Source organism: Colossoma macropomum, unplaced genomic scaffold (genome assembly GCF_904425465.1).
Source record: "Colossoma macropomum unplaced genomic scaffold, Colossoma_macropomum, whole genome shotgun sequence".
Classification (NCBI taxonomy): domain Eukaryota; kingdom Metazoa; phylum Chordata; class Actinopteri; order Characiformes; family Serrasalmidae; genus Colossoma; species Colossoma macropomum.
In genome coordinates this window covers 36,488-63,757 of record NW_023495197.1, presented here as the reverse complement: position 1 = coordinate 63,757, position 27,270 = coordinate 36,488, and the positions used below count along the sequence as shown (strand labels likewise).

Below are 27,270 nucleotides of genomic sequence, written 5' to 3'. Positions count from 1 at the left end.
CTCTGAGTGCTGAGTGCAGGAAAATGGCAGAGGCCAGTATTTCAGTAGATCAGGACCAGTTCAGCTGTCCAGTCTGTCTGGATCTGCTGAAGGATCCAGTGGCTTTTCCCTGTGGACACAGTTTCTGTATGGTGTGTATTAATGGCTGCTGGGATCAGGGTGATCAGAGGGGGGTCTACAGCTGCCCCCAGTGCAGAGAGACCTTCACTCCAAGGCCTGTTCTACGCAGAAACAACATGCTGGCTGAAGTGGTGGAGATACTGAAGAAGACAGAACTCCAAGCTGCTTCTCCTGCTCACTGTTACGCTGGACCTGGAGATGTGGAGTGTGATTTCTGTACTGGGAGAAAACGCAAAGCCATCAAGTCCTGTTTGGTGTGTCTGGCTTCTTATTGTGAAGCTCATCTTAAACCTCACTATCAGTCTCCTGCCTTTAAGAAGCACAAGCTGGTCGAAGCCTCCAAACAGCTACAAGAGAAGATCTGCCCTCAACATGATAAACTGATCGAGATCTACTGTCGTACTGACCACAGCTGCATCTGTTATTTGTGTATGATGGATGAACACATGGGACACAGTGCAGTTGCAGCTGTAGCAGAAAGAAAAGAAAAACAGGTGAGAAGTAAAAACTTTCAGACTCACTTTATTTGTATTTCTTATCTAGAATCTGATACTTAATTAGACAGTGATACTGATGATCAGTTTATGGGATGATGATACTGTAAATGTATGTGATTTTGGTAGGAAAGTGTAAATAAACCTCACATTACTGTTAGCAACAAGTAAAACCAGTCAGCAAACCTTTCACCAGCCAACGTCCGTCTTCCAGCATATTTACAGCTTTATTGTGCTCACATGTAGAACAAGAGTGAACTTGAACTCTTCAGCTGCTGTTAATATAAACCAGAATACAAATTCTTTCTCCTCAGAATCAGCTGAAGGAGATGCAGAGGAAATTCCAGGAGAAAGAGAAGAAGCTGCAGGAGGTGAAACAGGCTGTGGAGACTCTTAAGGTGAGTAGTGAGCAGAGATCTGCTGGAGCAGCTGTTTCACAGCTCAGTCAGACTCTCCTCCAGTCAGACAGTGAGGAGTCCAGTGTTGGACACTTAGAGATCCTACACAGCCACAATGTGGACAGTGAGTCATCTAGAGTCCCAGTGAGAGAGTGAATGATAGCTGGTGTGTAAATGGAGCTCCATCTTGTGTGTGTGTTGTAACAGAGCTCTGCACAGGCAGCAGTGGAGGACAGTGAGAGGATCTTTACTGAGCTGATCCGCTCCATTGAGAAAACGCGCTCTGAGGTAACAGAGCTGATCAGAGCTCAGGAGGAGGCTGAACTGAGTGGAGCTGAAGAACTCCTGGAGCAACTGGAGCAGGAGATTGCTGATCTAAAGAGGAGAGACACTGAGCTGGAGCAGCTTTCACACACAGAGGATCACATACATTTCCTGCAGGTAACTCTGGTACTGCTACTGCTCCTGCCCCGCCTTCATACTGCTCCTCTTCTACCTCAGAAGATTGTGGAGGAGTTGAGGAGATGAACGGAATAGGAGGAACTGGAAGAGCGAGTAGTAACAAGGGGGACAGGACAGCTGATCTACTTCAGCGTCCTCAAATCTAAGTTTATCACAAGGTTCATTTGAAAATACGCCCTCAATACTCCTGCAGTTACTATACAGGGCCAATCTACTTAGGTGTGTGCGCGACCTGTACTTCCATTTTTTAGTTTAGGTCAAGTGCAAAATACACAAAATACTGAGAGCATAAAAAATACAAACAAAACGTAATGAAATGCGTAGCTGAGCTCCTCCGTGTTGTCCGTCCTTTCTGGACATACGTGTGATTTCACTTTAATATCTGAAAAAGGCAGATTCCAGGTGTTTGGAGCTACTCTTGTCTCCTCCAGTAGATGAGGTCACCAAAATTGTTACTGGGCCACAGAGAAGAAGAGGAGGATTGGTACGAAAATAGTACATTGTTAGTATTTCTAGATGCAGCCACTGTCTGATGTACAGAGTGACCTGAAACTCACTGAGGTTCTAAAATGTTTCTTCCCAAAAGTCCATTCAAACAATAAATAAATCTGTCTGAAATCACAAATCTTTTTAATGTGCTTTAAGACCTTTTTTCAGTTGTGAACACATTTATCCTTTTCCATTACATTGTTTTCTCTCTGTAGAGTTTCCAGTCTCTCTGTGTCTCTTCTGGATCTGAGGATTCACCCAGCATCACTGTCCATCCACATCTCTCATTTGATGGAATGAGGAAATCTCTCTCTGATCTGAAAGAGAGACTAGAGGAATTCTGCAAGCAGGAATTCAGTAGAATCTCTACACATGGTAAGAGGATCTTCCTGCTGTGAAACACAATGATGAACATCTTTAGTGATAGATTAGTGAAAATGTTTATATGATGAGCCACAAAAAGCAATAATATTTCCTGAGCTACACAGTAAATAAGTTATGTGAATGTGACAATAAGTTTAAGTTGATATTTTTTTTCCAAGTTACCATAAGTCAGTTGTTTTTAAACAAGACGTCAGGGTTCCTCTAGATGGTCCATTAATAAATTGCCCCCTCTCAGCTCCCAACACACCTGTAGCAGGTATTCAGTGTTATTAATGGCTTTGTACAGGAGTGTTGGGAGCTGGAATAGAGCATGAATGTGGAACATTTGGGGAGCCCTGAGGACTGGATTGTGAACCACTGCCATAAAAGACAGACAGACACTTAGTTTCTCTCTCTACTTAAATTATCTCAGTTTAATCATGTGAACTGTGCTGTGAATCTGTTCTCTGTTTCTTTCTGTCTGGATGAAGTATTTCAGTCTCCTTCATTCAGTTTGATGATCATTGTGTTTGTGTGTCTCCACAGTTGCAGCAGTTCAGATGATTTTACCCTCAGAGCCAAAAACCAGAGAAGATTTTCTACAGTGTATGTACACAATACACACACACACACACACCACACACACACACACACACATACACACACACACACACGTCTGCATTTATATCTTCTCGTCACTTTGAGCATCTTAACGTTCTGAATGTTGTAAGCTTCTGAAACAGAATCAGCTTTAAACAACACGGTGGTGAATCAGTGTTAGAGGTTTAATTATGAATACACTATTTTTCCCTTAAAGCTCATTAGACGCTGTCCTAAATAACACGTATCTTCTTTTGATTTTTATTTTTCTGCACCATTTCAGCACAAGAGCTGTTCTTTACACTGTGTGAAATTTCATGATGAATTTATTAATAGAAATGCTCTATAATTAACTGGAAAAAGTCTCATCACATTCACTTACATTAAACATATTCCTGTAAAGTTACCATTTTGGAGATACTTGTCATTTTTGGACAGCAGCGATATAAACTATGACCTGTAAAAATAGAAGGACGAAAAGGCTGACAAATAGACTTTTTAAAATATGTACAGTGGTGTGAAAAAGTGTTTGCCCCCTTCCTGATTTCTTATTCTTTTGCATGTTTGTCACACTTAAATGTTTCAGATCACCAAACAAATTTAAATATTAGACAAAGATAACACAAGTAAACACAAATGCAGTTATAAATGAAGATCTTTATTATTAAGGGAAAAAGAAATCCAAACCTACAGGGCCCTGTGTGAAAAAGTGATTGCCCACTAAACCTAATAACTGGTTGGGCGTTAAAACATAAATTAACTGTGGTTTATCACGTCTTTGGAAAGCTGAGTTCAATTTCCCTAGCCACACCCAGGCCTGATTACTGCCACACCTGTTCTCAGTCAAGAAATCACTTAAATAGGACCTGCCTGACAAAGTGAAGTAGACCAAAAGATCCTCAAAGGCTAGACATCATGCTGCGATCCAAAGAAATTCAGAAACAAATGAGAAACAAGGTAATTGAGATCTATCAGTCTGGAAAAGGTTATAAAGCCATTTCTAAAGCTTTGGGACTCCAGCGGACCACAGTGAGAGCCATTATCCACAAATGGTGAAAACATGGAACAGTGGTGAACGTTCTCAGGAGTGGCCGGCCGACCAAAATTACCCCAAGAGCGCAGCGACGACTCATCCAAGAGGTCACAAAAGACCCCACAACAACACCCAAAGAACTGCAGGCCTCACTTGCCTCAGTTAAGGTTAGTGTTCAGGACTCCACCATAAGAAAGAGACTGGGCAAAAATGGAGTTCCAATACGAAAACCACTGCTGAGCAAAAAGAACATAAAGGCTCGTCTCAGTTTTGCCAGAAAACATCTTGATGATCCCCAAGACTTTTGGGAGAATACTCTGTGGACTGACGAGACAAAAGTTGAAGTTTTTGGAAGGTGTATGTCCCGTTACATCTGGCGTAGAAGTAACACAGCATTTCAGAAAAGGAACATCATACCAACAGTAAAATATGGTGGTGGTAGTGTGATGGTCTGGGGCTGTTTTGCTGCTTCAGGACCTGGAAGACTTGCTGTGGTAAATGGAACCATGAATTCTGCTGTCTACCAAAAAATCCTGAAGGAGAATGTCCGGCCATCTGTTCGTGACCTCAAGCTGAAGCGCACTTGGGTTCTGCAGCAGGACATTGATCCAAAACACACCAGCAAGTCCACTTCTGAATGGCTTAAGAAAAACAAAATTAAGACTTTGGAGTGGCCTAGTCAAAGTCCTGACCTGAATCCGATTGAGATGCTGTGGCATGACCTTAAAAAGGCGGTTCATGCTCGGAAACCCTCTAATGTGGCTGAATTACAACAATTCTGAAAAGATGAGTTGGCAAAAATTCCTCCACAGCGCTGTAAAAGACTCATTGCCAGTTATGATTGCAGTTGTTGCTGCTAAGGGTGGCCCAACCAGTTATTAGGTTTAGTGGGCAATCACTTTTTCACACAGGGCCCTGTAGGTTTGGATTTCTTTTCCCTTAATAATAAAGATCTTCATTTATAAACTGCATTTTGTGTTTACTTGTGTTATCTTTGTCTAATATTTAAATTTGTTTGGTGATCTGAAACATTTAAGTGTGACAAACATGCAAAAGAATAAGAAATCAGGAAGGGGGCAAACACTTTTTCACACCACTGTATGTTATATGTATGAATAAAAAAAAACTAATGTTTTCTTTTGTTTGTTAGATTTCTGTCATCTGACTCTGGATCCCAACACAGCACAGAGTAGCCTCAGTCTGTCTGAGGAGAACAGAGTGGTTACATGCGGGATAAACCAGTGTTACTCTGATCATCCAGAGAGATTTGACTACTGGTATCAGGTGTTGAGTAAGGAGAGTGTGAGTGGACGCTGTTACTGGGAGGTTGAGTGGAGCAGTAGTAGAAGATGTGTGCTGTACATATCAGTCTCATATAAAGGGATCAGCAGGAAAGGACAGAGTAATGAGTGTAAGTTTGGACACAACAGTCAGTCCTGGAGTCTGCAGTGTTCTCCCTCTCTCTCTTTCTATCACAACAACATTCAGACTAAGATCTCAGCCTCATCACCCTCCAGAATAGGAGTGTATGTGGATCACAGTGCAGGAACTCTGTCCTTCTACAGCGTCTCTGACACAATGACCCTCCTACAAACAGTCCACACCACATTCACTCAGCCTCTCTACGCTGGATTCTGGGTGAATTGGGGAACTGTGAGGTTGTGTGATCCAAAATAATGACTGTAGTTTGTTTCAGTAAATAATTATTAGATCTAAAATTACTGCAATTGTTACATTATAATTGAATGAATTACTTTATAAGAAGGTTAAAAGTTGAAATTATTTTTGTTCAAAGATTCCTCAAACATCCTTCATGCCAGATGCTTTTTTGCAATAAATAAAAACTAAATAGGATGAAAGGATCTAACTTCTATGATGCTCTACACTGACAGGCCAGAACACTTTAGTGTGTCTTTGGTTAAGATTAGGATTAGATTTGTGTCTAAGTTGATGGTTCCAGTTAGACAGTTAGACCCCAAGTCAGATTCAGGATTTGATTCAGTTAATCTACATTAACGTTTAGCTCAGCTCTTGGTTCTTATGTGTTGAGTGGTGGGTTCTCTCACCTGTGGGAAAATAATCTGACCACTGCATATGTCTGTGAGAGAGTGCAGGGTTGTTGGGGGTTTGGGGGGCTCTAGCCTGTCAGTGGCAATTACAAAGAACAGGGACCTAATATTTTATTGTGTGAATTTCATTAATGACTGTAAATAAAAAGTTTTCCTAATCACTAAATACTTATTGTGTTTTTCATTCTAAATGCATCAAGTTCACAGCAAAAAGGGTTAAATACACCTGAATTAAATATTATTATTATTATTAGTTCAGTTTGAGTTTGGACTCTTCAGCAAACTGAACTGGGCTCCACATGGTCATCTAACTCAGTCCACTGAGGGCAGTTCAGGCCTTGTGCTTGAGGCTGATGGTCAACAGCACAAAGATAAAAAAAAGATAAACAACAGAAACGAAAAGAAAGTTTATGGTGTGTTAATGTTAATGTTTTAAGAGCTTAGTGGAGCTAAAATGGTTTTGTTTGGGAACCAACCAAATATGGTTCTTCGAAGAATTCATTGAAATGTTTTAGGGAACCAAAGCTGGTTCTTGTCATTGTTCTAGATAATATCTAAAGGTGATTAGACTCTGCGCTGGACGGTGTTTCTGTCTACGGTCACTCAGAAGCTGCTGAAGCAGGTAGGTTAGCCCAGCTAGCTAACACAGTTTTATTTATGCTCTGAGATTCATAGTTAATGTTGAATAACTACATTAATTACTACTCTGTGATCATTTCAGGTTCTCACTCCATAAAGTCTTTAAATGTTTGGTTGTTTTTTCCTCCATTTCTGTGTTATTTTGGTCTTTAAGTGAATTAAACTAAAGCAGTTTAACGTCTGTTCAGACTGTCTGTGGTGGCTGTAACCACAGATATACATGCTGCACCATTTAAGGTGGAACGAGAAAACTCAGAACAAGAAACTGGCGAATAGGAAACCGACTTAAGCTTCTTCCTTCTTACTGTGTTTTGGGGGTTTATTTTATTTGTATGTGTATTAAGATTAGAAGTGATTCACGCTTTGGTGGATTTGCTGATATGTGTGATTACGTTTCTCGTGCTAAACTCGGTTTTTAACGTCAGGATCAGACTGAATACTTTCTTGCTGGTCCGGACGGCTAATTAGCACGATCAGTTATTAGAGAAATAAAAGCTACAGAGAGCAGATCTGTGCAACCTGGATTAATCTGTGTCTGAGGATTATAACACAACAGATTTGGTTGGGTAATAAGGAAGCTGTGGCCGATTTAATCCTGAGACTCTCCGTCTCTCAGTACAAGTGAATCTGTTCACAAGCGGATCTTGACCGCTCCAACATGGCGGACGCGCAGACGTATCGCCTCAGATAGAGAACAACAGACAACGCGGCATCAAGGAATGTATATCTATGGCTGTAACTGTAAGACTACATGACTGATAATCTGATAGTTTACTTCAACAGAATCTCTCACAGAATCACACAGTTTTGCTCAGATAAAGTGCTGATATTTAAATAAAATAGTTAAAGAATGTCAAAATAATTGATAAATTTAAAAACATTTAAAAGGTTTAAAATGCAGGGCTCAGAATTACAGTGCAGATTTTTCTGTCCTTTTTCTAGAAAAGCCGCAATAATAGATCAGATTATCTGCACAAATACTTTATTACTCCTACAAACTGGAGTCAATTTAATCTACTACTTTAAACGCTTCTACTCCACGTTTTCTGTGAAAATTTAACTGAAGGATTTTGTCTCTCTCTGTCTCTTCTTCAGTCTCCTCCTCATTTCTCTCTCTCCACCCTTCTCTCTATGACACTCCACCAAACACAGAACCAGGAAGCCACTCCTACTCAGTTCAGAGGAAACGAAACTGATCTCAGAGAGCTGCTCTCTCTCAGGCTGTGAGTGCAGGAAAATGGCAGAGGCCAGTATTTCAGTAGATCAGGACCAGTTCAGCTGTCCAGTCTGTCTGGATCTGCTGAAGGATCCAGTGGCTATTCCTTGTGGACACAGTTTCTGTATGGTGTGTATTAATGGCTGCTGGGATCAGGATGATCAGAGGGGGGTCTACAGCTGCCCCCAGTGCAGAGAGACCTTCACTCCAAGGCCTGTTCTACGCAGAAACAACATGCTGGCTGAAGTGGTGGAGAAACTGAAGAAGACAGAACTCCAAGCTGCTTCTCCTGCTCTCTGTTACGCTGGACCTGGAGATGTGGAGTGTGATTTCTGCACTGGGAGAAAACGCAAAGCCATCAAGTCCTGTTTGGCGTGTGTAGCGTCTCTTTGTGAAGCTCATCTTAAACCTCATCTGGAAATTCCAGCCTTGATCAAACACAAGCTGGTTACAGCCTCTTCAAAACTACAAAAGAAGATCTGCTCTCAGCATGATGAGGTGATCAAGGTCTACTGCCGTACTGACCACAGCTGCATCTGCTATTTATGTACGATGGAAGAACATAAAGGCCACGATACAGTCTCAGCTACAACAGAAAGAACCAAGAAACAGGCAAGAACTTCAAAATCACATTTAATTCTTTATTTGTAATCTGACGAATATGGACTTCAGATTATACTTGACCTGATGTAGTCAGACAGGTTTAACTAACCATCACCCATCTTCTAGCTTTCTACAGCTTCATAGCACATGTGACCAAAAGCAGTGGGGTAAAGCAGATTGTTTAAAATAAATAAATAAATAAATCGTCTGGCTGAGAGATGAAATGCAATTAGGCCACTAACTAAAACTGCCCCTTTCATGTCATGCTAATGGCATCTTTATAAACCTATTCAGAGGTGGGTAGTAACTAGTTATATTTACTCAATACATGTACTTCAGTAAAATACTTCTGGATTTTTAATATTCTGAGTATTTTTAAATCATAATATTTTTACTTCTACTAAAAAATTAATGAGTAAAGGGATCTTTTTACTCTGCTACATTTTAGCAAGTCGTATTTAGATACTAATTCCTTTTTTATGTTTAATTTCAATATGTTTTGATGGTGGCGATATTTGTACTGCTTTGTGATTGGTTACACCTCTGACTTTGGAGCTTTTATTTTAGACCAAAAAAAATCCACAAAGAGAAGAACAGAGCTGCACAATCTTCAGTTTCTGTGCTGATAAATGCTGGATGTACTAAGAAGTTCCACTGCAGTACTCAGCACCTAAGCCTTGTGTGGTGTTGGAGTCTGTGGGACTCATTTTCAGTGTTTACCAAAAGAACAAATAGTCGATTTATTATTATTTCAAAGTCAGATTCTTGGCCTTTGCTCATTTTCTGTGAAGAACATATAAAATAACCCATTTTCAGTGTCTTCACACTGTTCACCCCCCACACATTTATGTTACACATGTGGTGTTGGGCTGAATCTGCGGGGAATAAAAGTGTGGAGGTGCTGTGTCCTTCACTCTGTTCTCCTCCTACATGGCCTGCTGTTAGTGTGTGTGTTTGTGTGTGTGTATGTGTTAGTATATGTTTGTGTGTGTGAGGGTGGACAACATGGACAGGCTGCTGACTGGCTACAGCTGCTAAAGGAGAATCTTACGCTGACCACTTGCAATATTTTAAAGATCTGGTATTTTTACATAAATTGTTATGGCTGTATTGATTTAATAAACAATAATGTGGTGGGTCCACATGACCACTGAGTAACAAAAACATCAACACCACACAACGGTTAAACGTGTCCAGCCAGGATTTCTAAATTGCCTAAAATATCCTGGATTTGGCTTTGCTTTAATGTTGACATTTGCTTTCTATAGTCTGCCCTGTGCCGTCCTCCGGCCCCAGTGTCCTGTATTTTGAAAACCAAAACATGATGAACCTGTTATATCTCACACTTCATAAAGAGTTGACTTTGTTTCTCCAGGATGAAGTGAAAGACCTGCAGAGGAAATTCCAGCAGAGACTCCAGGAGAAAGAGAAGACGCTGCAGGAGGTCAAACAGGCTGTGAAGACTCTTAAGGTGAGTAGTGAGCAGAGATCTGCTGGAGCAGCTGTTTCACAGCTCAGTCAGACTCTCCTCCAGTCAGACAGTGAGGAGTCCAGTGTTGGACACTTAGAGATCCTACACAGCCACAATGTGGACAGTGAGTCATCTAGAGTCCCAGTGAGAGAGTGAATGATAGCTGGTGTGTAAATGGAGCTCCATCTTGTGTGTGTGTTGTAACAGAGCTCTGCACAGGCAGCAGTGGAGGACAGTGAGAGGATCTTTACTGAGCTGATCCGCTCCATTGAGAAAAAGCGCTCTGAGGTAACAGAGCTGATCAGAGCTCAGGAGGAGGCTGAACTGAGTGGAGCTGAAGAACTCCTGGAGCAACTGGAGCAGGAGATTGCTGATCTAAAGAGGAGAAACACTGAGCTGGAGCAGCTTTCACACACAGAGGATCACATCCATTTCCTACAGGTAACAGTCACTGTCTGATCTACAGAGGCTTATTATTATTCCTTATTTCTTTACTCTTGTACAAATTTACTCTTTCTTCATCATATTTGTTTCTCTGTAGAGTTTCCAGTCTCTCTGTGTCTCTTCTGGATCTGAGGACTCACCCAGCATCACTGTCCATCAACATCTCTCATTTGATGGAGTGAGGAAATCTCTCTCTGATCTGAAAGAGAGACTAGAGGAATTCTGCAAGCAGGAATTCAGTAAAATCTCTCCACATGGTAAGAGGAGCTTCTGCTGTGAATCAGAATGATGAACATCTTTTCTTCATTAGTGATAGTTTAGCGAAATTCTTTACATGATCAGCAACAAAAAGCGATAATATTTCCTGAGCTACACAGTAAATAAGTTATATACATTTTGAAAATGTGAAAATAAGTTTCTTTATTTTTTTCAGGTTGTCATAAGTCAGTGGTTTTTAAACCAGACGTCAGGGCTCCTCCAGACGTTCCATTAGTAAATTGCTCCCTCTCTGCTCCCAACACACCTGTAGCAGGTATTCAGTGTTATTAATGGCTTTGAACAGGAGTGATGGGGGCTGGAATAAAGCATGAATGTGGAACGTCTGGGGAGCCCTGAGGACTGGATTGAGAACCACAGCCATAAAAGACAGACAGACACTTAGTTTCTCTCTCTACTCAAATTTTCTCACTTTAATTATGTGAACTGTGCTGTGAATCTTTTCTCTGCTTTTTTATTTCTGGATGAAGTATTTCAGTCTCCTTCATTCAGTCTGATGATCACTGTGTTTGTGTGTCACCACAGTTGCAGCAGTTCAGATGATTTTACCATCAGAGCCAAAAACCAGAGCAGATTTTCTACAGTGTATGTACACAAACACACACACACACACACACACATATATACACACACACACACATATATACACACACACAAACACACACATAATGACTTTTATTATTTCTGTCTTCTAAAAATATTGATAATTAGGAAGAGTTTGAAATAAAAAAACAGAAATGTGAAAGGAAGGAAACAAACAAATTCTGCAAATAAAACCAATAAATGTTTCTTTTCCTCTTTGTTAGATTTCTGTGGTCTGACTCTGGATCCCTACACAGTGAATCATTACCTCAGTCTGTCTGAGAAGAACAGAGTGGTGACGTATGGAGGGAAAAACCAGTGTTACTCTAATTATATAGAGAGATTTGACTACTGGTATCAGGTGTTGAGTAAAGAGAGTGTGAGTGGACGCTGTTACTGGGAGGTTGAGTGGAGCAATATTTGGGGAGATGAGGTGTCCATATCAGTCTCATATAAAGGGATCAGCAGGAAAGGATGGGGTAATGAGTGTAAGTTTGGACACAACAGTCAGTCCTGGAGTCTGCAGTGTTCTCCCTCTCTCTCTTTCTATCACAACAACATTCAGACTAAGATCTCAGCCTCATCCTCCTCCAGAATAGGAGTGTATGTGGATCACAGTGCAGGAACTCTGTCCTTCTACAGCGTCACAGACACAATGACCCTCCTACACACAGTCCACACCTCATTCACTCAGCCTCTCTATGCTGGATTCAGGGTGACCTCAGGAACTGTGAAGTTGTGTGATCCATAATGATGCACACAATATTCGTTTTAGATACTTTAAAGGAAGCTTTAAAAAGTATTTCCACTGTTGTTTGTGTAGATTATCTACCACAGTTACAGATTATTCCCATTAGAACTTCCATTACTGCACATGCATCTTTTCTCTTCTTCACATTTTAAGAATAAACTGTATAAACAGACTCTCTGTAATAAAGGTGAGATGATGAGTGTGAAAAAGACTAAATATCATGTTTTCATGTTTATATTGTTAAAGAATCACTGCAGGTTTTTCCTTTTCCATTTTCTCCTTTTTTATGATGAGTATCAGATTTGAGACGGTTCTCTAATCTGTAGTTCTGATTAATTAGATGATTCCAGCTGCACTGAATGAGATCAGAACATAACAGACGTGTGAATGTGAACTGTTGATAGTAGCTTTTATGCTTCTGTGTCTTTTAGAGTCAGTGGGCATGAACAGACCCTCAGTACCTCAATGACTATATTAAAAAAAGATGAGCACAAGTTTCAAATTATAAATAAATAAATAAATAAACAAAAAGACAGTTATGTAAAAGTCATGTTTACTGCAATAATAATCATAACGATAATAATAATAACAGTATTTTATTCTCACACATTAAAACAATGATTTTGACTGTGTTAGTAATAAAAATTATACTGTTTGTTAGTAAACTGAATTAATGTTTTTCAACATATTAATTGTAACTATCACAACACACTCCTTCTGATACAACAACAGTAACAATATTTGCATTAAACTACCTGCATTTTATGATTATTTGATGCTTCCTAGTTTTCTTATGAGGCATTTTCCAATCCCTGAAAGGCTGTGAAGAGTTGATTTCTGTTTAAATAAGCCTATTTTGGTTTTTGGCCTTTAAAAAACACAGATTCTTGATTAAGAGTTAAATAACAGGTATTTTACTCAGTTAATCATGTATTTTAGTGACAGCCCTGCTGACCATCAGCTCCTTACATCATATCTTACATGAACTCGTAGGTGTCGATCTCTACAGACAGTAAACATTACACTCACAGCCAGGGATGGATTACTGACCAGGCCAGTGGGGTCAGTGCCCAGGGACATCTGATTGCCAGGGGCTTCAGTGTACCTCAGACCACCAGCTCAAAGACTAGAGACAGTCCTTTACAGATGCTAAAATTAGAATATTCCTTATATGTAATGACTTTTAAAATGTCCACACCCTGATACTGTATTTAAAGTAGTTAAAATCTCCCAAACACCAAAAAATGTGCAGGAAACAACAGGCTGATCCACATTAATAGAGAATTCATCATTTTAGTTTCATTACATTTTTCCAGCTCTGTTCAAAGCACACATAACCACACCTGAGTGGTTTATTAAAGAGCCCATATGTAACATTTTTTCTGTATTGTATATTTTTATAAGGTCCACTTATGACATTTTTGTGCTTTTCCTGTACAAAAACAGTCATAATTCATTTTTACATGACTGTATCCCTTAGAATTAAACAGGCTGTTTTTGTTGCTCTAAATCAAATTGTCCATGATATGAGGCTTTAAAGTTGAACTGCGGGTCTGTTTTCTTCTGTCTTTTTTGCGTTATGGTCAGAGTTTGGGAGTAAGGGGGACCTCCAAAGAGACTTGTGTCCAGGGGTCTCGTGAGACCATGATCTGTCTCTGCTCACAGCCTTCACACTGTATAAACTCACTGATTCCCGTATAGAACATTTCTACCATTCAGATCATTAGAAACAACAGCAGCTTATCCAGCTTTGATTTTCTTTACTGTGATATTTTCCTCTGATAATCAGACTAATTACTTCACACACAATCAGAAATGTGATTTTACTGTATTTGACAGTCAAACAGCCTCTCACACAGTTAAAGACTCACACAAAGACAGAGAGAGAGAGAGAGAGAGAGAGAGAGAGAGAGAGCGCAGAGTCAGGCTGTGTTCTGTAATGAAGTGACAAAATAAAAGTCTCTGATGATGTAATACTGCCTGTCAGGTGAGACTGAGGGGCAAATGTGTCTTTGCTGATACATGTTTATGTTGTTTTCACTCCAGACGTGGTAACTTTACAGTTACAGTCAGACTGAACGCTGATCTGAACATTACAGCTCATCACTGTTTAAACTCTGTTGGAGTGACGCTCTGGTTTCTCTGACGGCTCTTTATTCATCTGAGCTGATCTCTGTTTCGTCTGTGTGATAAAATACCTTCATACTCCACCAGCGCTCTGGTCAGATCACTGTTTAGGACAGTAAGACTAAAAAATAAACAACCGAAAGTGTAAAACAAATCTGAGTGTGACAGAATCACTGATTAGAGTTATGATGAGCCTGTATTACATTAGACTTCCTCTCTCACAGCCTCATACGGCTGTTTACCTCCAAACCTGAGACTAAACTGTGTTTTATACAGTAAACTGTAGACTATGGAGTGATGCCTGTTAACTAAAGCAGCAGCTGATAGACTCTCACAACTGATTATACGATTAATAAAGAGCTGAAATTTTATTCTAAAACAACAAAGTAAGAGGAAAACAGTGACCACAGTAGCTGTTTAGCTGAGATTAGCTGGCCAGTCAGCTGCTCCCTCAGGCTGAGTCTGAGCTGTGAAAGGTGGAGATGTGGGCAGGTTTATGGAGGCATATTTGGAGCTGATAATAACGTTTCTTCTCTTTAATTCATTTGAAAATGAAGATGAGCGTTTGATAAAGTCTGTTCCTCGTGTTTTCTGGTGATGTTCTCCTCTTTCTTTCTCCTCTAAACTGGACGTCTCTGAACTCGTCAGGGCTGAAGAGTTTTTGTGGCTGTGTGATGCTCTGTTCTGATTGGCTTTCAGAGCTGAATATTTTACATTTAACTGGGTTTTATTCTAATTGGTTTATGAGCTGAGATGCATTTACTGTGCATCACTGAGTGGTGCTTCTCCCTCACTGTCTGTTCAATAAAAGAGCATTCGCCTTTAAAGCAGTGTTTCCTGTATCTTATTCTACACTGACGCCTCAATATGGAAATGAGGGTCAGTTGGATTTGACCATTTGCAAATGAAATAATAATGAAGCACTTGTGTTCAGGTGTGTTTTACCACACCCAGAATCTCTTTTTTGAGTTGATGTAATAACAGAGAATTTCTAGTTCTGACAAGTAGACTTTTTTAAACTATGTAAATTCTATGAATAAAAATGGTTTTCTTTTGTTTGTTAGATTTCTGTCATCTGACTCTGGATCCCAATACAATGAAGTATTACCTCAGTCTGTCTGAGGAGAACAGAGTGGTGACGTGCAGGAATAAAGTCCAGCGTTACTCTGATCATCCAGAGAGATTTGACTGCTGGTGTCAGGTGTTGAGTAAGGAGAGTGTGAGTGGACGCTGTTACTGGGAGGTTGAGTGGAGCAGTAGTGGGGGTTGGGTGGACTTATCAGTCTCATATAAAGGGATCATCAGGAAAGGAGGCAGTAATGAATGTAAGTTTGGACACAACAGTCAGTCCTGGAGTCTGCAGTGTTCTCCCTCTGTCTCTTTCTATCACAACAACATTCAGACTGAGATCTCAGCCTCATCATCCTCCAGAATAGGAGTGTATGTGGATCACAGTGCAGGAACTCTGTCCTTCTACAGCGTCTCTGACACAATGACCCTCCTAGTCCACACCACATTCACTCAGCCTCTCTATGCTGGATTCTGGGTTTCTAGATTTTAGATTAGCTGTGAGATTATGTGATCCAAAATAATGCTTCAATAAGTAATAAATTACTTATTTAAAAAGATAAAGATTCAAATTTGACTTCTCATTTATGTACAGCTGCTTTTAGTTTCCTTTAAAAAGATAAAATTATCACCCACATCTATTGATCCTGGTCTTGGATGGTATACATCCTTCATGTAAGATACATTTTTCACAATAAATAAATAAAAAAATAAAAAAAGAAAAAAAAACACAATATGATAAATTAAAGAATTTAATTACAGAAATAAAGCATTTATTTAAAGAAATCTAACAAAATATTTCTATTTCTATATAAAATGACAATACAATGATGAAACAAATAAACAAACAATATGGTAACCTACAACTGGGGAACAAAATAAATCAAGCAACATTTAATCATCTTGCAGTTATTTGAATACATCATCAGATGAGAACTAAGGTCAATAAGGTTAATAATATAGAAATCTCTGACTAGTCTGGGTAGATGTAGGTGGTGCAAACCTTTTTTTTTTTAGGGGCAGGATTGTGTTTGTTTACATGAGGGAGTTACTGTATCCATATTGTTGTCACATTTGGCAAAGATGGGCAAAAAAAGACCAAAATTGTTCATGTAAAAATAAAAAAATGTGAAAGTCTTATTTTTAATTTCTTAATGTTAGAAGACAAAATCCCTTATGATGTTTTTTACAGCTATTGGCACTCCTCGAAATTCCTATGAACAAAATATAACTGAAGCGCGTTCCCATTCATATTTCATATTTCAAGTCTACCTGAGGATTCAGGTAAGCCGTCATACATTACTTCCTGTTTCACTGGGGTATAAATATAAGGTGACACAGAGGCCAAATTTCCTTAGTCGTGGAGAAAATGTGATGGTTAGAGGGGTAAATTTTTTCAGAGTTAGAGATTTACAGACGATAGTAGCATTTTAATGTTCCCAAGTGTCTAAAACTACAATTAGACGCCGCCAAACATCAATCAAACTATTTGGATGGTGTTGCAGAAGAAAGCTTTTTGAAAAGCTGTGTGGTGGAGCTGAAGAGTCCAACAAAGAAGACCGAGGACCCTGGAGGATCTGGAGAGAGTGTAAATTGAGGAGTGGTCTCAGATTGGGGCATCACAGGAACAGACTCACTGCTGCGTGCTGGCATAAAAATAAGAAATGAAAAAAAAAAAATTCTCAATGTCTTTAATAAATTTACTTCAGTTAAATGCAAGAATTCTCATATATCATATGCAAGATTTACCTAATTAACCAAAAAGACATTTTTTTCATAAACTTGTTGCCCATGTTTACTAGTTGTGCTAATAATTGTGGAGTGGAGAGTTATATTTTTGGGGGGGGTATTTTTTCTCTTTTTTTTTTCTAGGTTATTTTGAGTTTCTGCTGAGCCTTTTTTTGGTGTGTGTGTTTGCCGTTGGGCGCTCCTTATGAGCAAGAAATACTCTGGATCTGACCACTGTATGTGTTTGTGAATTCCACTATTGTCTAAAAAATAAGTTTTTCACAAACAATAAACATTTGTCTTTTAAGATTGGTTAAAAAGATGTAAAAAGATCTTTTTTTTAGTTGGAAGAACATATTGTGGCAGTTGCCACTTGCTTCGGTTAACACAAGGGGCTGTAGAGGTGTGGTATGCAAAACTATGCCACGTGATACATTAGATCCTAAATTAACTAAACTGAATGAACTTAACAGGAAAATACCTACATGACAGATAACCTCTGTACTGCTTCAGTATCTCTCACAAAATCCTACACAGGTCTGCTCAAATGAAAGTAGTGGTATTAAAGAATTTACTCAAAGGAGAAAGTGAAGAGGAAAAGAAAGAAAAATGAAAACATCAGGCTAAAAAAAAGGTGGATATTTGCAGTACAAGTTTCTTTTTTGGGGAAAGGCATCTGTTATGATATGTGGATCAGAGGATTCACAGAGATCAGGTTACTCCATTTAATCTGTGACTTTAAATGGTTCTGCTTTACGTTTTCTTTTTCAATTCAGTAAAGGAATTTTATGTCTTACTCTCGGTCCTTCAGTCTCCTCCTCCTCTTCTCTCTCTCTCTCTCTCTCTCCACCTCCTTCTCCCTTCCAAACAGAACCAGGAGGTCACTCCTACTCAGTTCAGAGAAAACGAAACTGATCTCAGAGAGCTGCTCTCTCTCAGTCTGTGAGTGCAGGAAAATGGCAGAGGCCAGTATTTTAATAGTTCAGGACCAGTTCAGCTGTCCAATCTGTCTGGATCTGCTGAAGGATCCAGTGACGACTCCCTGTGGACACAGTTACTGTATGGTGTGTATTAATGGCTGCTGGAATGAAGATGATCAGTGGGGGGTCTACAGCTGCCCCCAGTGCAGAGAGACTTTCACTCCAAGGCCTGTTCTACGCAGAAACAACATGCTGGCTGAAGTGGTGGAGGAAGCAAAGAAAGAAACTCCAAACTGCTTCTCACTGTTACGCTGGACCTGGAGATGTGGAGTGTGATTTCTGCACTGGGAGAAAACGCAAAGCCATCAAGTCCTGTTTGGTGTGTCTGGCTTCTTATTGTGAAACTCATCTCAAACCTCACTATCAGTCTCCTGCCTTTAAGAAGCACAAACTGGTCGAAGCCTCCAAACAGCTACAAGAGAAGATCTGCCCTCAACATGATGAAGTGATGAAGATCTACTGTCGTACTGACCAAACATGCATCTGCTATTTGTGTACAATGCACGAACACAAAGACCACGATACAGTTGCAGCTGTAGCAGAACGATCTGAGAAACAGGTGAGAAGTAGAAATTTTTTAGAATAAATTCATGTGTTTATATTTTTAAACTAGAATCTGTTACATATTTAATTACAGAATTAGACAGTGGATCCGTTTATGGGATAATGATATTAAGTGTGTGGTGTTGTTTAGGGAAGAGTTAATTAAACCTAACGTTTCTAACTGTTCTTGCCACACAAGTCAAACCAGTTAGTACACCTTTGAGCAGCCAACGCCCATCTATCAGCATATTTACAGCTTTACTGTGCTCACATGTAGAACAAGAGTGAACTGCTGCTGTTAATATGAACCAGAAAACAAATTTTCTCCTCAGAATCAGCTGAAGGAGATGCAGAGGAAATCTCAGCAGAGACTCCAGGAGAAAGAGATAAAGCTGCAGGAGGTGAAACAGGCTGTGAAGACTCTTAAGGTGAGTAGTGAGCAGAGATCTGCTGGAGCAGCTGTTTCACAGCTCAGTCAGACTCTCCTCCAGTCAGACAGTGAGGAGTCCAGTGTTGGCACTTAGAGATCCTACACAGCCACAGTGTGGACAGTGAGTCATCTAGAGTCCCAGTGAGAGAGTGAATGATAGCTGGTGTGTAAATGGAGCTCCATCTTGTGTGTGTGTTGTAACAGAGCTCTGCACAGGCAGCAGTGGAGGACAGTGAGAGGATCTTTACTGAGCTGATCCGCTCCATTGAGAAAAAGCGCTCTGAGGCAACAGAGCTGATCAGAGCTCAGGAGGAGGCTGAACTGAGTGGAGCTGAGGAACTCCTGGAGCAACTGGAGCAGGAGATTGCTGATCTAAAGAGGAGAGACACTGAGCTGGAGCAGCTTTCACACACAGAGGATCACATCCATTTCCTACAGGTTAAAATCACTGATGTGCAGAGGCTCATTATTCTTCCAAGATATATATATATATATATATAGATATATATATATAGTATATATATATATATATATATATATATATAAAAATAAAAGAGTACATCTTTCTTTACTCTTGTACACATTTATCTTTTCATCATATTTTTCTCTCTGTAGAGTTTCCAGTCTCTGAGTGTCTCTTCTGGATCTGAGGACTCACCCAGCATCACTGTCCATCAACATCTCTCATTTGATGGAGTGAGGAAATCTCTCTCTGATCTGAAAGAGAGACTAGAGGAATTCTGTAAGCAGGAATTCAGTAGAATCTCTACACATGGTAAGAGGAGCTTCGGCTGTGAGACAGAATGATAGAAATATTTACTTCATTAGTCTAGACGGTCCAAATTTTTGCTCCCTCTCAGCTCCCAACACACCTGTAGCAGGTATTCAGTGTTATTAATGGCTTTGAACAGGAGTTTTGGGAGCTGGAACAGAGCATGAATGTGGACGATCTGGGGAGCTTAGTTTCTCTCCTTTTTCTATCTGGATGAAGTATTTCAGTCTCCTTCATTCAGCCTGTTGATCATTGTGTTTGTTTGTGTCTACAGAGCCAAAAACCAGAGAAGATTTTCTACAGTGTATGTACACAAACACTCACACACTCACGCACACTCACACACTCACACTCACACTCACACACACACACACAATTTCAGCTTTTAAAATCATCTCCTCTCTTTAAACATCTTAATGTTTTGAATGCTGTTAACGTTACCGGCCCCAGGCCTAGGGGAAACCCGGGGCACGGTACAAAGCCTGCTTCCCTTAATAAAAGAGAAAACGGACACAAACGTTTTGGTGTGTAATCCTCTGGCGTTCCAAATTTATTCACACAAAAATACTAAGGAAATAATAGCCATTTAATACTTGAATATCAATTTATTTAAGTTCTATAGAATAAATACTAAAAAAAATAGAAATTAGAAAAAGAAATAAAGGCCACAAATTCACAAAATAACCCAATTATTCACTAATGAAATAGTAAACAAACAAAACAAAACAAACAAACAAAAGTTCTCAAAGAAATAAGCCTAAAGACAAAAATCTATTTGAAATACCCAACTCATGAAGACATAGTAAGAAAAGAAAAGAAAAATTTTATTAATAAACCAACCTTGCTTAACTCAAGCTTATACGTAGATATAAGAAAGGAAAATAAAGAAAAGAAGAAAAGAAAACCAAAGCAATAAACAGACACCAATGTGATAAAAACCCTAAAACAATGTAAACCATAATAAACTTTCACTGCTTCAGTGTAAAAGGGAACACTAAAACCAGTTTAAAGTGCAAATGCAATGAAAGTGCTTCTCAACTCCACTCATAAGCATTAACACGACAGTAATTCAATCCGAAGCAAGTATTCACTTACAGCCGCGCCTGAGCACAACACGAACACAACAGCACAGCCGTCCTTCACAGAGAACCCCTGTAAAGCACTATAGCAGCTTAGTTAGGCTGATGCTAAAGTTAATGTTGGCAGCGTGGCACTGTCACAGCTCTGTGAGCTTACACGATGGCTTAAAATTGTATAAAACACAAGGCACATAAAACTACATTCTCAGACCAGTAAAACAAGGCAGTAACAGATAAAACGTTTCCATACCTTAATAAAAGAGAGAACGGACACACACGTTTCGGTGTGCAATCCTCTGGCGTTCAAAGTGTTACAACTTCGGCGCCATTTTTATGCACACCAGCCGTCCTCTTAGTATGGAGCACCCCATGCTGGTCTAGTGCCGTTAACCAAGTTAGTACCCTTTCACTCAAGCTGATCTGGGTGTTGATGCATCTTTATTAAGATTTCCAACCCCTTACATTAGCTTCTGAAACAGAATCAGCTTTAATCAACATGGTGGTTTATCAGTGTTAGAGGTTTAAATATGGTCACACTATTTTTCTCTTAAAGCTCGTTAGACGCTGTCCTAAATAACACGTATCTCTGCTTCTTTTGATTTTTATTTTTCTGCTCCATGTCAGCACAAGAGCTGTTCTTCACACTGTGTGAAAATCTAATGATGAACGGAACCAACAGAAATGGTCTGTAATCATTTGGAAAAAATCTCATTACATTCACTTACATTTAATATATTCCTGTAAAGTTACCATTTTGGAGATACTTGTCATTTTTGGACAGCAGCGATATGAACTATGACCTGCAAGAATAAAAGGATAAAAACTCTGACAAGTAGACTTTTTAAAATATGTATATTCTATGAATAAATGTTTTCTTTTCCTTTCTTTTCTTTGTTAGATTTCTGTCGTCTGACTCTGGATCCCAACACAGTAAATAATTACCTCAGTCTGTCTGAGGAGAACAGAGTGGTGACATGCAGTGGGATAGACCAGTGTTACTCTGATCATCCAGAGAGGTTTGACATCTGGTGTCAGGTGTTGAGTAAGGAGAGTGTGAGTGGACGCTGTTACTGGGAGGTTGAGTGGAGCAGGATTTGGGGGCTGTATATATCAGTCTCATATAAAGGGATCAGCAGGACAGGATGGGATGATGAGATCTGGTTTGGACACAACAGTCAGTCCTGGAGTCTGCAGTGTTCTCCCTCTCTCTCTTTCTATCACAACAACATTCAGACTGAGATCTCAGCCTCATCCTCCTCCAGAATAGGAGTGTATGTGGATCACAGTGCAGGAACTCTGTCCTTCTACAGCGTCTCTGACACAATGACCCTCCTACACACAGTCCACACCACATTCACTCAGCCTCTCTATGCTGGATTCTGGGTTGATGGGAATGCAACTGTGAAGTTATGTGATCCAAAATAATGGTGCACTGTGGTTAGTAACAGGTGGATTAAAATAATTTACTTATTATTACGTACTTGAATCACTGTATTTATTTAGTTTGTTTAATTGTAGAAAGAGCTTTTTAGATAATGTTAAACTGAAACGGTTTTCCGTTGTTCAGTCTTGTCTTTCTTTCACTCACTTATAAACATAGTCAATATAGCTGTCTTGTTTAACCCTTCATGTATGAAGGGAATCTCTCCATCTCTATCTCTCTCTCTCTTTCTCCCTCTTTCTCTCTCTCTCTTTCTCTCTCTCTTTCTCTCTCTGGTAATATTAACCTAGTATGCTCAAATACTATTCATCTTATTTACAGTATCTTCCCAACATAGTACGAATGACATTCTTCCAACGCGGAAGCGGTTTAGTTTAAAAAGCATATTACCACAATCAGAAAGGCAAAATGTGTGAAAATGGGCATGCAACCTATTTTGGACCAGGAAAATGTATAAGCACAGTGCAGGTGGGGAGAAGGTTTCTCCTACTTTCTCAGCTTGTTTTTTGCTTTACTGCTTTCTTTCACTATTCCCTGTCTATATGGGGGTTTTAAGGGTGGGCTCCTTAAATGTTAACGGGTTCAGGGACAGATGTAAACGGGCCCTCTTTTCTGAACTCTTTGGTCTAAAAAAGTTAAATGATGATAATACAGCATCTGAATGGGGTTTATGGTGGAAGGGGGAGTTTTTCCTGAGTCACGGTTCAAATGTTAGTGCCGTTGTTGTTATCTTTTTCTCTCGATCATCTATAGAGACTGTAGTGTCTGTTAACGAGGTTGTAGCGGGATGCTTACTTATGTTAAAAGCAAAGTTCTACGGTCATGTCTTTGTTTTTTATAAATGTGTATGCCCCAAACAGAGGGCCAGATCAGGGGTTTGAGAGCCTTATGCAATGGTGAGAAGTGGGGAAGGCTCAGATTAGGGTATTCTGTCAAGATTTTACATCTTATTCTACTTCCAAACTGAGAAATGCAGTTGGTGTTCTGGAACGAGACATTACAAGGATACACAACGCAATGATAAATCAAAAGGTTTCTGATTTGTGGACAGAGCTTACAGTGAAGTTACAGGAGCTGAGTGACGTTTTGTATGAGAAGGCAAAGGGAGCTTTGGTTAGGTCCAGGTTCCTGTCTGTGAAGAATATGGATGCTCCCACTACTTTCTTTTTTCTGCCACCAAACATAAGACATTGTTGTCAGTTCGTAAAGATGATGGTACAGTCACAACAGACCCAGTTGAGGTGAGGAGGCTGGCTGTAGGGTTTTACTCTGAACTGCTTGCGGCCAGTACTCTGGATCAGCAATATTCTCAGGTCCTGCTTGAAGATCTGCCTCAGCTAGATGAACAACACAAACAGGAAATGGACAGTCCGTTCACTTTTGATGAAGTCACCAAAGCTGTATCTCAGCTCACTTCCAGGCGAGCACCTGGTATAGATGGTATAGATCGATTTATGATAATTTGTTTTTAATCAGAGATTTATTTGATTATGGTAAAATGTCTGAATTGAAGTTTTTGGTTTGGATCCCTTGAACAAGAAAAAGCTTTTGATCATGTAGATCTTAACTATCTGTTCGATACTCTGAAAGCTTTGGGGTTTGGGAATGTTTTTATGTCTTGGGTCAGGTTGTTGTACACAGGTGCCTCTTGTCTAATTAAGGTGAGAGGGGGTTTGAGTGTGCAGAACGGGACAGGGACTAATGGGCATTTGTTCCAGAGTGGCTGTTCTACGTTTGCAGGAGGTGCAGCGGTTGCTGTATCATGGCCATCACAGCTGTATGGATGTTGTCTGCACTCTCCTGAGGGCTGCTGGTAGATGGACAGACACCTGTTCGCTCTTTCTTTGAGAGCAGTGGATCTAGGTGGACTGACTCCTTTTTGTTCAGCTGCTGTGGAGGCATGACAGCTTCTCTCGTTTTGTAGGGAAAGCGGTGCTGCACCGTCTGTGTGGATTTTTGAAGAGCCACTGTTTTTTAACCCGGCGTTTCCATCGCTGAGCCAGGTTTCAGGAGTTCTGAGAGTGGGCCTACTGGAAAATGGCATCTTCAAAGTCCACCACTTACGAAGAGGTGTGGACTGGGTGTCAGCGGAACAGCTGGTAGAGATAGGTGGCTTCAGGCCAGTGCGACTGGCGCTACGGATGCTGATTTGTCTGAAGTCTGACCTGTCTTCTTCTGTGTGTGATTACCTGGACATGACCCCTGTAGACCAGTGCCAGAGTGAAGACTGTTTTTCCTGAACTGGTGGCAGATTTGAGCAATCCAGAGATGCAAAACTGGCAGGAGGGTCAAAGGATGCTCTTGTCTATGGGAACCCTGACTCTTGGTCTCTTTAGTATTCTCACTAAGAGGACTTTGTACCTTGCATGTATCAAAGCACTGAACTTTCACAGCTTGAGAAACATACAAGAGTCTAAATGGACAGAGGTTGTTCAGGCAGCCTCTTCCCCGAAAGGTAGCTGGCGGTCCCTGTACAAAAGACCCATCGAGAAGAGGGTGGGAGACCTCCAGTGGAGGATTGTACATGGGATTTTAGCCACGAACAGACATGCGGCGCAGATTGATCCGTTAGTGGGAGATGGTTGTCCTTCTGTGGGATGTCAGACATTTTTTCTTCAGTGTGACCGCTTGGGTCCAATAATGGGTTTAATTAAGGACTGGGGCTTGAAGTGTTTAGGCTCTTTTGATCAGAGTTTATTTATTTATGGTCCAACGTACACAGTTTCAAAAAGTAACGAGGTGGTACTTTTAAATTTTCTGTACGGTGCTGCTAAATTAGCTATCTGGTGTACTAGGAGGAACAGAACAAAGAGCTGTGGGGGTACTGACCCAGTTCTGATGGTCAGGGGACTGGTCATGAAACGGTCTCCTCATTGAATTTACCTATTACACCCTTTGCTTTGTGGACCCGATGAACTTTTGGGTTTGTGTTAAATGTTTGAATTGACCTCTAAGTAACTTGGCTCAGCTGTTTTTTGTTTTATTTGCCTTTTGTTTCTTTGTTTTTGATTTTATTCTGAGCTGGTTGTGACCGCTCTTATTATGTGGACAATGGTTGATTAAAGGGGTTTAAAAGTCAAAGTCTCTCTCTCTCTCTCTTTCTTTCTCTCTCTTTCTCTTTTCTCTTTCTCTCTCTCTCTCTTTCTTTCTCTCTCTCTCTTTCTCTCTCTTTCTTTCTCTCTCTCTCTCTCTCTCTCTCTCAGGTAATATTAACGTAGTATGCTCAAATACTATTAATCTTATTTACAGTATCTTCTGTGTAGCCTCATCATATTATGACTTTTACTCTGGGATGCTTTGGGGTGAGAGTCTTTTTGCTTTTTAAGCATGTTTGTTTATGTGAGGGAGTTGGTATAAATCTGTGGTTTTTGTATGTTTTGTTTCTTTTGCACATTTGGAGGCCAGGATGGCTGGTTTGACTTTCATTTATTAGTAAATATATTTCATGATTTTCTTTAATCAATTAAAGCACAACTCTTTTTTTATAATAACTCTCAATTTTTTTTAACACTGGTAAATGTAGAATTTTGGAACAATGGTTTAACGAGCGGAGAAATTAATTTTCCAGAAATTGGATGTAGAGAAAGACTGAGATACAATTTAAATAATCTACACTAGATAATCTACATATTTTTTGTTGTAAAAGATTGATTTTGCTAAGGCTGGTAAGTTGGTGATATTAATTCAACATAATCAGATCTTGTTTGGAGAAAATGATGCTAAGTTCATCGCAATAAAACTGACTAGTGACAAAACACTGTATCAAGCCATCTCAGTGTGATGTTTATCCACTACGTGATTGAGGGAGAGGGGACAGACTCCTTTGGTGGATTAGTGTGACAGAAGTTAGCAACAGGTATTAACTTTGATTACAGCCGATTTAATTGTTTCAAGTTGTAATGTAATGCAATGTAGTGGAAAAAAATAAAATATAAAATGAGCCATAACTTCACATTTTATGTGTTTTGTTTTTTTTGCCCAATATGTCAAGTTCTACAAATGAACAGAAGTGTGTTACCTGTAGAGGAAGTGTTATTATTTTCACTTAGAAAATCAAAAAACAAGCCATTTGACCAGGGGCGCTCACACTTTTGTACACAACAATATGTACTCGGAATTTGTGGGTATATATTTTATGAACAGCACTTACAGAGCTCTCATATGTCACTATACAGCTGCATTCTTAGATTCTTAGATGCATCGCGATGCGGACGTAAACAATTCCGAATCGATTCACAAATGTCAAAAAACGATTTTCTAAATATTTAATTTATACGGTAATGTTGACAGAATGCAAAAGGTGGAACTTGAAAGTGCGGAAGTGCAGCGCCCAGACAGTCTGTGACGGCACATAACAAAAACACAACTGGATCAGCGAAAAATCCGACCGGCGTCTCTGCATTAAAAGCCAGGTTGGGTCAGGAGTCACAGCCCAAATGATAAGAAAAGCCATTTTTTCTTCCATCCTGTTCCATCTTAAATTCTGCCTGAGGCGCCAGAATGTAAATGCGGCACCATTTAAGGTGGAACAAAAAATTCGAACAAGAAACTGACTTCATCTTCACAACTTTTTAGTGTTTGACAGTCTCTCATTGCAGATTTAACGTGCCAGGAAACCAACTGCGCTGTTTATAAATGCGATTGAGTCTATTCATCTCCAAATGTTCATCTTAAGTCTCTCTCTTTGCCTTGTCGTTAGCTACAAGCTCAGCGAGACTGCGTTGCTATGTGCACGCCATTTCTCAGTCGTTGAGAACCAGGGCTTTTGCGCTGTGTTGCACACTTTGGAACTGAGATACAGCGACCTAACTCGAAGATATTTTATTGACACAGCGACCCAATTACCCCCCCACAACGAGACCAAAACCGAAGTCACAAAATCAAAAAAAAAAAAAGTGATGTGCTGCATGGACATCTGTTGCCACAGGATCTTATGTCAAAGTAACAGCACATTTAATCACAGATGAGTGGCAGCAGCGTCTCATGTGCCCCAATAAGAGCAGTGAATGAGAGCCTTCTAGTTCACTTGCCACATCACTCCCATTTGATTTATTAATAAAAGATATTGGAAGTAAATTCATTATGGATCATT

General features: G+C 39.9%; 1 protein-coding gene across 1 annotated transcript; it reads left to right on the top strand.

Moving 5' to 3' along the window:
* On the top strand, window positions 1-25,838 carry LOC118801138. Its single transcript, XM_036561303.1, is given in 21 exon segments — window positions 1-614; window positions 929-1,012; window positions 1,220-1,453; window positions 2,179-2,338; window positions 2,873-2,932; window positions 5,110-5,634; window positions 7,804-8,495; window positions 9,862-9,957; window positions 10,165-10,398; window positions 10,499-10,658; window positions 11,203-11,262; window positions 11,484-12,008; window positions 15,202-15,632; window positions 17,471-17,520; window positions 17,805-18,137; window positions 18,139-18,472; window positions 18,789-18,884; window positions 19,091-19,324; window positions 19,502-19,661; window positions 19,933-19,962; window positions 21,636-25,838. Coding segments are annotated over 21 exon segments (5,616 nt in total). The 5' UTR covers window positions 1-23; the 3' UTR covers window positions 22,163-25,838.
* Window positions 25,839-27,270: the final 1,432 nt, after the last annotated feature.